Genomic DNA, 14589 nt, shown 5'->3' on the forward strand with positions numbered 1-14589 from the left:
TCAACAAACTATCAACATAACCCTCATTCCCTTCTCCCTCATATGCTTATTTAGCTTCCCCTTAAAGTCCTGTATACTATTCAACTCAACTACTCCCGTGATAATGAGTTCCACATTCTGGGCAAAGAAGTTTCTTCTGAAGTCCCTATATGATTTCTTTGTGATGATCTTATTTTGATGGCTTCTAGTTTTGTTCTTTCAGAAGTGCAAACGCTGGCTACTCCAGCAAATTCTTTCATGGTTTTGAAGACATCTATTAGGTCACCCTTCCAGTTTCAAGTGAGAAGAGACTGTTCACTCTTTCCTGATGGGTATCACTTTGTAGTTCTGGTATCATCCTTGTAAACCTGTTTTGCACTCTGCCAGTGCCTCTATCCCCTTTATTACAATATAGCAACTAGAACTGTACAATACTCCAAATGTAATATAACACAGGCTTTTTACAAGTTTCATGTGACTACTCTCCTTTTCAATTCTATCCCTCTAGAAATACACCTTAGTGCTTGGTTTACCTTTGTTGTGGCCTAATTGACCCATGTCACAACACCCATTGATTTGTCTAATTGCATTCCCAATTTCCTTTTGTTCCCCAACCTATTTAGATTATTTTCCAAGTAATATTTAACCTTTTTATTAACAAAATGAAATACCGCACCCTTAACTGTGTTGAAATTCATTTGCAATTATATGCCCATTTTGCAAGTTTCTTGATGTAGTGTTTATTGCAATTTTCCTCATTATCAACTGTACCTCCCAATTTGTCATCACCTGCGAATTTAGAAATTGTGTTTTTGATCCCAACCTCTAAATCTTTAACATAAATTGTACACTCCCTGTGTCCCTGGCATGATTCTTGTGAGACACCGCTTCCTGCCTTCTAACACCCTGAATAACTACCCTTTACCCCTACACTCTGTTTTCTGCCTTGCAGCCAGCTAACTATCCATTCTAAAACTGGCCCCTCATTCTGCATGCTCTGGCCTTATTTCATTAGTCTATTATGTGGCATGTTATCAAAGGCCTGGTCATTATCACATTGCTGTTTGTGGGAGCTTGCTATTGAGCAAATTGGCTGTTGCATTTTCTCCATTACAACAGTGACCACGCTTTTAAAAAAAATACGTAATTGGTTGTAGATTTTTGGGATGTCCTAAGGCCTTTAAGGGTGCTATATAAATGAAAGGCTATTGTTTTGATACCCTGTAACATGTTACGGAACGTGCTGTACTCTGTATATTTTTTCCCCCCCAAGATGAACACCCTCAACATGTGATTTCATTGATGAACATACTCATGAGCAACTCACCAGGAAAGGAATCCAGAGGCAAATGGGGGTTGACATGGTGACCAGTACAGATCAGAATGGCATCGAAAATAGTTGATTCCGAGTTGCCCTCACCATCTATCGTCACAACATCCCACTGTCCCGTGGAGGAGAAATCTGCCCGCTTTGTTATGCTGCACACACTGGTCTACAGGAATGGAATGGGTGGGGTGGGGGGAGAGAACAATTTGGGAACATTATTGCTAAATTCACTCTGCAATTTCCTATAGGATTCTACAATCAGAACAAGATACAGAACAAAAGGGAACTTCAACATGGCTTGAATTAACTAAAATCATGCTGTTATTTTTCTAGACTTCATCCTTTTAATCTCCTGCACTTTTTGGATACCCCAAGGCATGTCTGGTTCCCTGAATAAGTGATTTGCTTAGGCTGCCCAGCTGCCTATGTTTGAGCCACATAGTCCATCTTTTGAGTTGGATGTTCGACTTCTTAGAATGTAGACTAGACAGCCAAAGTTATTTTGTTTTAAAACCGAGTCCATTTGCTCCCCCATTTTGTTTCCAAGTATTGTAATGGTGAGGCCCCTACCTACTAAGACTATGAATGGTTTCAATGAGTTTCCATCAGCAGCAAAGTGAACATTATGACAATGCTGTCCCAGCCAATCTGACTCCCAGCCCTATTTTTGGATTTTTTTTTTTGAGGTGCCACCTCAGAACTATTTTCAGTGACAACATCTGTCCCAGGAGCTGATGATGTGAGAGGGCAGTGTGGGCTGCTCAGTGACTCCCTGATTTCCCAGCTAAGATCAGCAACTCGGGAATACAGAATTCACAACCTCTGGGAATTCCCATATGTTACAGCAAGGAATGTGAATCTTGATTGACAGCAAAAGGGAAAAATCCCATTATCTGCAAACACCTTGCTGACTTTAATCCTATTTTCAAAGTAACCATCACAATTTTGCAAAGATAGAGTTTGCCATTCACCTGATACAGAAGGCAGAACAGGTAACAATCATGCTGTAGTCACAATGGGTCCCAGTTCAGGCAGAACAGCAAAAAGGGACATTTTACACAGGCACTAGATTAGAGTTCTGATAAAAGGCCATCGACCTAAAGCATTAAGATAAAAGCAAAATACTGCGGATGCTGGAAATCTGAAACAAAATCAGAAAATGCTGGAAAAACTCGGCAGGTCTGGCAGCATCTGTGGAGAGAGAAACAGAGTTAAGGTTTCGAGTCCGTACGACTCTTCAGAGCCATACGGTCTCGAAATGTTAACTCTGCTTCTCTCTCCACAGATACTGCCAGGCCTGCTGAGTTCTTCCCAGCATTTTCTGTTTTTATTTCAGGTTTCCAGCATCCGCAGTATTTTGATTTTGTACCAGGTTGGAGTCACGAGAGCAAGAAAAGCAAAGCTAGTTCTGCATGTTTCATTTAAAACATTATTTTCCTTATTACATTCATTTTGGATCGGGACAGCTCAACATTTTAAATCCTTTCATACTTTGAGCATTCTTAAGCTGTGGAAAAAGCTGTGGCAGACCCAACAATACTGGCTACAGATGAAGTTGAAAAGGCAATATCTGAAAAGAATGTTAACATTTATTTTTATAAGTTCAACTGCACATTTGTCACGAAGCTGCCAAGCTCACTGATTTGTGCGTCGCAGATAATTGAATTTAAGATTCTTGTGCTCACCTTCAAATCCCTCTGAATCTTTGATCGCCTCTGTGTTTGCATTATTTATGCAGTCTCCAGTTCTCTAACACCAGCCTACTTGGTGTTCTTCACTTCACCATGTGGCCGCTCTTTGCACTACATTGCCTCTGCTGTCTGGAACTTCCTCCCTCCCTTAAACAAAATCCTTACAACTATTATTTTCTTTACAGTAGATTAAAGCAATAGAGAGGTAGGGAAGGAATGCCGTGAAGGGTCGTAATTACAGGGATGATAATATAAAATTCCTCAGGTGTTGCGGGACCAGGAGCCGACGTAGGAAAGCAAGGACATGAGTATTGGGTGATTGGGGCATGTACGGAATAGGATATCAGCAGCAAAGTTTTACATGAACCGAAGGAGCAGGTCGGCCAGGAGAACCTTGACGTAGTCGAGGCTGGAGGTGACAAAAGTAAATGCTCCAGTGGCAGATTGGCTACAAACAGGAGAGGTTACAGAGGTAGTAGTATGCACTCTCTGTGATGCAGAGGACATGGGGTTGGAAACTCCGCTCAGGAACAAATGGAACATCAAGGTTGCAACAGCCTGGTTCAGTCCGAGAATGGCCAGCTTGGTCAGAAATGTAACAATTGTATGGATGCACTCAACAACGAATAGTCTACAGGTGACATGTCATGTGATTTTCATAATATAGACTTTAAAAATATCTTTGTGCTTTTTATCCTCTCAGAGTTTTGCTCTCTTTTATGCATGTCTTTATGCAGGAGAAGCAACACAGGGAGGCCAGGCTGGTATGGTTACACCAGAAGTACGTGGCACCCACCATGCACACACCAACAGCACACAGGCAGAAACTTGCATCTGGCTAAGCAGAGGTACCTGTGGAGGCCTCATTTTACAAAATGAAGCTGTTGCAGCATTGAGCCACATGCTACCAGCAGACCCGAACCTTACATTCATCAGATTTTTGTTCTGCTGGCTCACTACTCCTTGCCAATTCTGTGTCACAGGGCGATTTCAGACAACTTATATTTACATTGTTATGATCTCAGAAGAGACCAGTAACTTTTTTTTAAAAAGAAGAAATCCAAAACCCCAATTATTTACCTAAAGAATGAAGCCACAAGATTCCATGGTTTGAAAACAGAAGAATTTTCACTATACAAGGGTCAAACAAAGCAAGCACTAAATACTATCATCGATACCCTACAACCCAGAATCACCATTAGTTAAACATGAATTAACAGGCAAATCATGGTCAATTATAAATTACACAATCAACGGCAGAAACAACGAAGACAGATCTTACTATTTTGGCTCAGCAGCCCAACCAGTGTATAGATCAAATTCAGTCACAAACTCCTCCAAAACTCTGAGTTCCTTGTGAAGAATTTCAGCTCCTCCTCCTAGCCTGATCCGCAGTTGACAGCTTTTTTATTATTCATTTACGGGATATGGGCATCGATGGCTAGGCCAGTATTTATTGCCTGTCACTATTGCACTCGAGAAGGTGGTGGTGAGCTGCCTTCTTGAACCGCTGCAGTCCCTGTGGTGTATGTCTACCAATAGTGCCTTTAGGGAAGGAATTCCAGGATTTTGACCCAGTGACAGTGAAGGAATGGCAAAAAGTTCCAAGTCAGGATGGCGAGCGACTTGGAGGGGAACTTCCATGTGGTGGTGTTCCCATGTGTCTGCTGCCCTTATCCTTCTAGCTGGTAGCGGTCATGGGTTTGGAAGGTGCTGCCTAAGGAGCCTTGGTGAATTCCTGCAGTGCATCCTGTAGATGGTACACACTGCTGCTACTGTTCATCGATGGTGGAGGGAGTGAACGTTTGTGGAAGGGGTGTCCTGGATGGTGTCAAGCTTCTTGAGTGTTGTTGGAACTGCACTCATCCCGGCAAGTGAAGAGTATTCCATCGCACTCCTGCTTTGTGCCTTGTAGATAGTGGACAGGCTTTGGGGAGTCAGTAGGTGGGTTACTCGCCACAGAATACCTAGCCTCTGACCTGCTCTTGTAACCACAGTATTTATATGCCTGAACTGCACAAATGGACTCATCAACTGCTCCTTCCGAGCTCGGGTTGATCTGTGTCCTATTATATCTTTCAACCAGGTTCTGTCTCCCTAGAAGTTTTGGTTTCCAATCACAGTTTCAGTTTTCATTTCCTTAGAAACTGGGAGGGTCAGTTTCCCTGCTCAGTTTGGCCTGTCTTTAAAATATACAAGCTTTGAAATCATGAATTCCATCACAAGGTAGCCCCTCTGAAATAAAATGCACCAATGCATTTCATAAGAGCAGTATAAAAATGACACTGAGCCACATAAGGAGATATCGAATCAGAAGACCAGGAGTTTGGTTAAAGAGGTAGAGCTTAAGGAACATCTTAAAGGAGGAAAGAGAGACAGGGTGGTGTAGAGGAGGGAGAATTCCAGGGTTTAGGGCCTACGCAAATGAAGGCACAGCCACTAATGGTGGAGCGATGAAAAGCGACAATGCTCAAGAGGCCAGGATCAAATGAGCGCAGATATCTCAGGGGCTGGTGGAGGTAACGGAGACAGAGAAAGGCAAGAGAAAAGAGAGATTTCAAAACCAATATGAGAATTTTAAAATCAAGATGTTGCTTGACTGGGAGCTAATGTAAGTCAGCGAGCTCAGGGGGAGCAAAAGGTGAATGGGGCTTAGTGTGAATTAGAAAACAGGCAGCAGAGTTTTGTATGCCCTCAAGTTTAAGGCGGATAGAATGTGGGAGACCAACCAGGAGTGTGTTTGAATAATCAAGTCCAGAGGCATGAATGAGGGTTTCAGCAGCAGGTGAGCTGAGACAGGGATGAAGTTGGATGGTGTTATGGAGGAGATGGAAATAGGTGGTCTTATTGATGATGGAACTACATGGTTGGAAGCTCATTTCAGGGACAAATCTGACACCGAGGTTGTGAACAGTCCAGTTTAATCTCAGACTGTCGCCAGGGAGAGGGATGGTAGCTACAGAACAGAGTTTGGAACAGGGACCGAAAACAATGGGTTTGATCTTCCTAATGTTGAATGGGAGGAAATTTCTGTTCATTCCCTGCTGGACATCAGATAAGCAGTCCAATAAATAGCAACAGTGGAGGAGTCAAGAGAGGTGATGGTAAGGTAGAGCTGGGTGGTGTCAGTGTACATGCAAAAACAAAGCTGTGCTTTCAGATGATGTCACTGAGGGGCAGCACTTAGATGAGAAATAGGAGAGGGCCAAGGTTAGATTCTTGAGGACACCAGAAGTAACGGTGTGGCAGCAGGAAGGGAAACCATTGCAAGCTATGATTAGACAGATAAGAATAGAACAAGGTGAATGCCATTCCATCTAGTTGGATTTCAGTGGAAAGGTGTTGGAGGAGGTTGGTGTGGTCAACTGTGTCAAAGACTGTAGACAGGGCATGAAGACTGCTATTGGGGCCACCTGCAACAAGCGTGTACAAAAGAAACGCATCCATTGAGCCACTGATATCAGAGTGAGCAATTTCATCAGCGCCCCCAGGGAGAACCAGCCTCATGATGACCGCGTCACGTGCACGTGCTGCAATTTGTAGAAAACAGATGTAAATCTTACCTTGAACTGTACATATTTCAACAGATTGAAGTGCTTAGCATAAAAGCGGAAGTAGTCCAGAATCCTAGAGTTATGCATGTAGTTTGGGTAATCTTCAGGAACTGGAAAGTCGCTAAAGCACATCATCTCCTTGGAAGTGTTGACGATCAATGATTTATAGATGCTGGCTCTGCCATCTGTTACATTTTCCTGAACAAAAATAAAATTGAAAAAATAATTTGTCGGATTTTTGCTGCATTTTATGCAAACCATGAACAATAATATTCCAAAATATCCCCCTTAATTTAAATTTTGGAGAAGAATAATTTCCTGATATCAATCCTAAATTTGCCTGTGACTAATCTGAATTTGTGGCCCTCTGCCTTGCTTGTAACTTAAAAGTAATTTTCCAGATTTGCTTACCTCCCTCCAACCTGCGCCCACTGTTTACAGTCTTACATACTTCGATAAAGTCACCTCTTAGATGCCTGCTTTCAAGCATGAGATGTCCAATTTCTGCAGACTTGCCTCCCAACTCAAACACCAGGCATCAGCCTCTTAGCTCTTCTCTGTCTGCCTCCAATGCTCGAATTCGCTTGCTTCTCAGTGACCAGAATATTCTAGGTGTACTCTGCGATGAACACTATAGAGTTTAAATCACAACTTCTCTAATGTATTGTCTTTAATAGTTAAGCATTCTACTGGCCTTATTGTCTGTGGCCGAGCAGTAGGTGGGCATGTTGAGCATGTCTAGAAAAGAGAATGCTGAGGGGTGATCTTATAGAAAGTCTTTGGGATTGTGAAAAGTTTTAATAGGGTAGACAGAGAGAGGATGTTCCCATTTCTGGGTCATAGAACAAGATGGCCACTAATAAATCCAACAGGGAATTCAGGCGAATCATCTTTACACAGAGAGTGATTAGAATATGAAATTCACAACCGCAAGGAGCAGTTAAGGTCAATAGTGTGGATTCATTTAAGTGAAGCTAGATGAAGACATGAGAGAGGGAGAGAAATAGGTGAATAGCGGTGGGAGGAGGCTTGGGTGGCATATAAACAAAGGCATACACCGGTTGGTCTAAATATTTTCTGTAAGGCAGTAATATAGCTTTTGAAAAGAGCTGTGACCTGTTATATAACTAACTGTCAATCTGTATTGTTTAAAAATATAAAGCAACTCATCATTTATGTGCCAAATTCCTTGACTTTTAAGAGTTTGTCTCTTGATGCATGAGACACTGGGGTTGGTATTAATGGAATGGCGTCAACTTGTATTCAGTGAAATATTTCTGTTTATGGCTGGGATTACAATGCATCACCAGTCTGTGATCAAGCTGAGAAGATGTCTAATGCAGTTTCTGGATCTGTGGTGAGGGAGCTCTGCTTACACAAGTTCTGCTTGTAGCCAGTAATTTAAAAAAAACTGAGTGCAGTGGTTGGAGTGCACGATTTGTACTGAGGAAATCTTATGCACCCCTTGAGCAATGTTTACACCCTGCTTGACACCCCATAGTTGGAGTTACATAGCATGCAGCATCAAGGCCAAACAGTATAAGAAATGGTCTCCTTTTATGAACTTTAGAGTTGGATCATTGTTGGACACGGAATTTATATCTTTGCTCAGTCTTCAGTCAGTGCAATGGGATCCTGGTATTTTACTGCCTTTCAGGCAGCATGATGGGTCTAGAGTGGGGGAGGTAAGACTATATACAATTCATAAATAAAGTTTTATTATTGTTTGGGGTCAGACCCACCTTGAATTGAATGGTGTGGGCAGAAAGGAGTGGGGTTGGAACACTGGCTTTCAATCACACCAAATGAAACCCTCTCAAACACCAGAGCATACCTGAAGATTCCAGAGCCCTCCAATGTCATTGGTCCTCTCAAAGCAGACAGGCTCCAAGTCTTCATCCAAACAGCACTTTATACAAGTTAGGCCACTAGCACCAGCCCCGATGATAGCGACTCGCTTTGTCATTTTCACCTTAAAGCAAACAGACACCAGTTCAATATTATTTCATTGGGTAAAATACAATTGAGACACCAATACCCATCAAATAAAGCAAACATTTGTTTCCATGAAAATCATAGGCCAACCTTATTACTGGATAGCAAGGTAATTAGAGGTCAACAACTGTGGTGCAAGTGGTCACACTAGCTAGTGGAAGGGGTGGGCACTTATGGGTTGGATGTGGTCTATTCCTACCCTTTTCTGAATGTTAATTAAAGTGAAATTAAACTGTTGAGTTAGGGGAGAGTGAAAACAAAGACAGAGGGGAAATAAGGGGAATGACCGCCACAGCTTATCATCAACTACAGAAATGCAAGTGTAGAAGGAGGACTATCAGCCCATTTAGCTTGATGGCAGAGCTCTGTACTCCAGAGCTCTATCCCCCCATGTCACCAAACAGTCTCCACAGCAGAGCTCTGTATTCCTCTTCATCACCCAACTCCATCTGCAGCAAAGCAATGTACATCAGACCTCTATCCCTCCTCATCAAATTCCATTCGTATCAGAGATCTGTACTCCAGACCTCTATCCATGTTGAACACTAAACTCTCTCCACAGCAGATAATTTCCCTGTCTGTGCAAAATTGTTTTCCTTTTCAAGTGTTTCTTCCAGACTAAAATGTGAAGACTGGCTCGTCTCCATGAATCACTTCAAACCGTGCATTCCACACGCTATTAACTCTGTGTGAAAATAAAATCTGGGCTTTCCCTCTCCCTTCCTAAAGCAGTTGTGAATTTTATCATGACTCACACGCATCAGTTGTACGTGTGCAATATTGACCCTGAATCACTTTTTTCCAAAATGTGATGCTTCAAATTCACCTCCTATAAAACTGCACTGTTCCAATGAACCCCCTTCCTGTATCTCCAGTATGATCCAAGGTCATGTAAATTGTACCTTCTGAATGCCAGCCATATCCTTTCTACAGCGGGTTATACAGGGGATTGAGTTCAAGATGTAATGATGCAAATGGATAAAGACTGATGAGGCCACAGTTAGAGTACTGTGTGGTGTTCTGGCCACAGCATTATAGAAGGACACTAAAGCCACAGACAGTGTACAATCACCAAGATGATGCCAAGACTGGGAAACAAGAGTTTGAGAAAAGTTGTGAAATACTCGGATGATTTCCACTGAAGCTGGGAAAGCTAGGAGGAGATTTAATAAAGGCTTTTCAAATTACAAAGTGTGTTCTGACAGAGTGAATGGTGAGACACCATTTCCTCTGGTTGGTGTATCTGTAATAAGAGTAGTTTGTTTAAAATGGAGTGAGGAGAGAAGTGAGGAGAAATTTCTTTACAGCGTATGGCTGGAGCATGGAATGCTTTGCTACATGGTGTAGTTGAGGTGGACACCATTCACCTTTTAAGTAATAAATTGGATAAATATTAGAAGGTGAGGAAGATACAAGGCTATGGGGAAGAAAACAGGACAGTCGGATTAGTTCTGCATTGCTCTAAACAGCTGGCACAGACTCAGTGAGCTGAATATCCCAGAATATCCTCTTTCTGTGTTGTACACCATTGTGGCACAACCAGTACCTCATACAGATCACTGAAACACTGAATTATATAAGCCTTATTTAAGGCCTAATGCAAATGGCAGGACTTAAAGCAGGCTTTATCTGCACACTTAGAAACAGGTGTGTAGCTTAGCCCAATAGATTTTCCAGAGCTTCTGAATACTTCTTTGTTCCCTTTACCAATCATAAAACACCGCAGCCAACTGGGAACTGCATTTGCTACAAAACTGCAAACTACTCCAATCTGTTGTCAAATGTTGGTGGCGAGCCCATGTCCATATTATTAATTCATATATAATGCAGTTAACCTGGAGCATGCCACCAGTTACATTGACCAATCAGGTTTCAGTTACCAAGCAAAGAGGAAAAAAACTCAGGAAATTTTCAGTTGAAATATTTTCAGAGGGCATTTTGAGTGATTTGTGGGGAAAGCCCACCCAATGGCCAGATTGTGCAAAATGGCTTGCTATCATATATAACAGATGATACAAGTAAAGGGTTTCACACAAGCAGTACAGTTAGAGATGGATATATTAAAAGTGGGAATTCTCAATAGCAGGTGAAACAGATATATTGACTTTGGTAATATAAAGATGTGGAGTGCTTTGTTATTTTGAGTTGCCTGCTCTATTAGTTCTGGGAGGTTTGTAATTTTGTGCTATAGTGTCAGTTTTGGGGGAGGAAATTGGGGTGTTTGGCCTTGCTATTTTTACCGGCAGGTTTAGGCCATTACTCATTACATACACACACTTTCAGACTGGGATGCTGGATTAACTTGGGGAGTTTTGTCAGCACCATATCCTGTATCTGTTTCTGATAGAGCTGCTGTTGAGTGCAGTGTATGTTTGGATCATTTTGCCCACGTTAGAAACGTTGTCATTTAGCACTCATTACTATCACTAACTATTGCAGGTATCTTCTAGGGCTTAGGGCACCAGTACTGGAATTCCTCTAATCGGTTTGAGCATATACTTTTTGTTCTATGGAAGGTAACTCTCACTGAATTATATCTACGGTTAGGGTCGTGAAACCCACAGGTATGGATGTTATCTACTTGGACTTCCAGAAGGCCTTTGACAAGGTGCCGCACAGGAGGTTGCTCAGAAAGATAAGAACCCATGGTGTTAGAGGCAAGGTGCTAGCATGGATAGAAGATTGGCTGTCTGGCAGGAGGCAGAGAGTGGGGATAAGGGGGTCCTTCTCAGGATGGCGGCTGCTGACTAGTGGAGTTCCACAGGGGTCAGTGTTGGGACCACAACTTTTCACTTTATACATTAATGATCTAGAATGATGGAACTGAGGGCATCCTGGCTAAGTTTGCAGATGATACAAAGATAGGTGGAGGGACAGGTAGTATTGAGAAGGCGGGGAGGCTGCAGAAGGATTTGGACAGGTTAGGAGAATGGCCAAAGAAGTGGCAAATGGAATACAACGTGGGGAAGTGTGAGGTCATGCACTTTGGTAGGAAGAGTAGAGGTATAGACTATTCTCTAAATGGGGAGAGAATTCAGAAATCTGGAGTGCAAAGGGACTTGGGAGTCCTAGTCCAGGATTCTCTTAAGGTTAACTTGCAGGTTGAGTCGATAGTTAGGAAGGCAAATGCAATGTTGGCATTTATTTTGAGAGGACTAGAATATAAAAGCAGGGATGTGCTGCTGAGGCTTTATAAGGCTCTGGTCAGACCACATTTAGAATATTGTGGGCAATTTTGGGCCCCGTATCTCAGGAAGGATGTTCTGGCCCTGGAGAGGGTCCAGAGGAGGTTCACGAGAATGATCCCAGGAATGAAAGGCTTAACATATGAGGAACGTTTGAGGACTCTGGGTCTATACTCGATGGAGTTTAGAAGGATGAGGGGGGGATCTGATTGAAACTTACAGAATACTGAAAGGCCTGGATAGAGTGGATGTGGGGAAGATGTTTCCATTAGTAGGAGAGACTAGGACCCGAAGGCACAGCCTCAGAGTAAAGGGAAGACCTTTTAGAACAGAGATGAGGAGAAACTTCTTTAGCCAGAGAGTGGTGAATCTATGGAATTCATTGCCACAGAAGGCTGTGGAGGCCAGGTCATTGAGTGTATTTAAGACCGAGATAGACAGGTTCTTGATTGGTAAGGGGATCAAAGGTTACGGGGAGAAGGCGGGAGAATGGGGTTGAGAAACTTATCAGCCATGATTGAATGGCAGAGTGGACTCGATGGGCCGAATGGCCTAATTTCTGCTCCTATGTCTTATGGTCTTATGGTATTACAATGAAACTCCCTCATTATCTGACTGGATTTCCATGTTCAACATATAGGTACATCTTCAATTTCTCCAAAGGTATACCAAGTTAACAGTTTCCAATGAGTATATGGCCTCCTTATTCTTCCTACCAAAATGCACCACTTCTCATTTATCTGTATTGAAATTTATTTGCCAATTCCACACACATTCTGCAGACTTAAAGTTTTCCTGTGTTTTATTGCAGTCTTCCTCATTAATCAACAATATCCACAATTTGGTTTGTATTTTGTTTACAAATTCTGAAAATGTCCATTCAATCCCAAATTGTTTATGGAAATAGTGAACAACAGTGCTCCTAACACCAATACTTGTGGAACATGATTTCCTACCTTTTGTTAGTCTGAGCAGCTACCCTTTACTCTCGGCTTTGTAGCTAGTTTGCTATTCGTTCTGCTACTTGACCCCCTGCCTCCGCATGTCCTGACTGTAGTCATGAGTCTGCTTGTTGAAGGCCAAGATAAAACACACAGAATAATAAGAGTCACATGATACAATTGGCTCGAATTCTGTTTCTGCACTGTTGCAAAGTTAAACCACAAGGATTCCTACTCCTAGTTCTAAGTAAAAGTGTAATCTATTTGTACCCTGCCTGACTGGCTAGGGCACCGCTTTGCTCCCATCACTGCCTTTTGATGCAACATTGATTCTTGTGTTCTGATATTTTAAAGCTACTCAGCCCCCAAAGAGATTAAAAAATGTTTCCAACACTAAGGTGCAAAAGTATTCTTTTGAATAACCAGGCATTGATAATGAATTGTCCATTGTTTGGATCTCAGAGACAAGTTTGCATCTCATTTATAATTATTACACCCTGAGGCTGCCTGCTGATCAATAAACCAATATCAGCCTTTCAGAGGCACACTTACTAAAAAAAAAGCACAACCTGACATAACTAATGCCCACATCCTTTCAGTTGGAAATACGGCCAAAATGTTATGAACCGTGACAGGCCTGTTGAGTCAACTTGAGCAATTTGTCAGAATGGGCGCTTGATAACACAGGGCATGTTAGATTTCTGATCTTCAAACCTTTTTTGCCATAGATTATTCTGGCTGATCACTCCCATGGCGAGTTCCAACACTCCTCATCCTTGGAATAGTTTATCCTAACCCTGAGGTCTATATAAGCTTCTGAATTTGTGTCTAGGTTTTTGAACAGAGAATCCGTTAGGTACCTGACAACCTATAACCGTCACAAGGTCCTACCTTAGTCTCTGGACACAGAAGATGATCACAATAAATTTTGTATTAGGCTGAATATTCATTGGACAGATACCAAGATAGCAAATTATCAGCACATATACAATCTAATGGCAAAATAATAGGTATATAGCTGCAGCAGCTGTCCTGTTATCTAACTCCTCAAATTGGCAACAATTCTAGCACTAAGCAGACAATTTTTAAATCATTTCCTTTGCTTTCAAGAATGTCAGCAGGATTTCTTCGAAGGTTTCCAGCTGCAAAATGCCTCTTTTGAGAAGAGCTTGACGTTATTGTTAATAAGGAGGCAGTTACAACATCAATCTTAAGATAAGTTCAAAGCAAAAAACTACAGATGCTGGAAATCCAAAACAAAAATAAAAATACCTGGAAAAACTCAGCAGGTCTGGCAGCATCTGCGGAGAGGAACACAGTTAACGTCTTGAGTCCGTATGACTCTTCAACAGAACTAAGGAAAAATAGAAGAGAGGTGAAATATAAGCTGGTTAAATTGGGGGTGGGGTGAGACAAGTAGAGCTGGATAGAGGGCCAGTGATAGGTGGAGGCAAAGAAGAGATTGCCAAAGATGTCATAGACAAAAGGACAAAGACCGTTCCAACTCACTTCCAAGAATTGTTCGACTCATTGACCTGTACTAACCAACTTCAAAAGATTATTGAATATCTAGTTCAAGTTATGACAAAACAAAAAACGTTAAAATCATTCACAGTATTTAAACACCGACAGTATTTGTGGAACAAGCCTAAAGCTCCTGTGCGTAGATTTGAAATGTATAGCTAAATCTACTTGAATAATTAATATATCCAATTATGTATATAGATCTCCAATTAGTTTAATTCCTCTGCTCTTTCCCAGTTGTCCTGCAACATTTTTCCCTTCAAATATTTATCCAATTGCTAACTAATTGTGCCACTATTACTTATACAGGGGACTTGTGTGTGTTCCATGATGAATGTACATTGGAAAGTTGGACATTGTGTACATTAATTTGGCTTTTAATATCTTGAGCCA

At 41.8% G+C, this 14589-nt stretch overlaps 1 protein-coding gene across 3 annotated transcripts in view; it reads right to left on the reverse strand.

Annotated features, from left to right (window-relative positions):
- The window catches only part of LOC144692582 (flavin-containing monooxygenase 5-like), a 406487-nt gene that overhangs the window by 18410 nt on the left and 373488 nt on the right, over positions 1-14589 (reverse strand). For 2 of the 3 annotated variants that reach the window (XM_078561590.1, XM_078561592.1), the window contains exons 3-5: positions 8386-8523; positions 6561-6749; positions 1307-1472 (exon numbers count right to left, since the gene is read on the reverse strand). In XM_078561590.1, coding sequence (XP_078417716.1) covers positions 1307-1472; positions 6561-6749; positions 8386-8523 — 493 coding nt within the window. Of the gene's footprint in view, positions 1-1306; positions 1473-6560; positions 6750-8385; positions 8524-12687; positions 12847-14589 lie in introns of those variants that run through there. The other variant, XM_078561591.1, reaches the window with a different exon arrangement.

The sequence above is a fragment of the Cetorhinus maximus genome, chromosome 17 (genome assembly GCF_964194155.1).
Source record: "Cetorhinus maximus chromosome 17, sCetMax3.hap1.1, whole genome shotgun sequence".
Classification (NCBI taxonomy): Eukaryota; Metazoa; Chordata; class Chondrichthyes; order Lamniformes; family Cetorhinidae; genus Cetorhinus; species Cetorhinus maximus.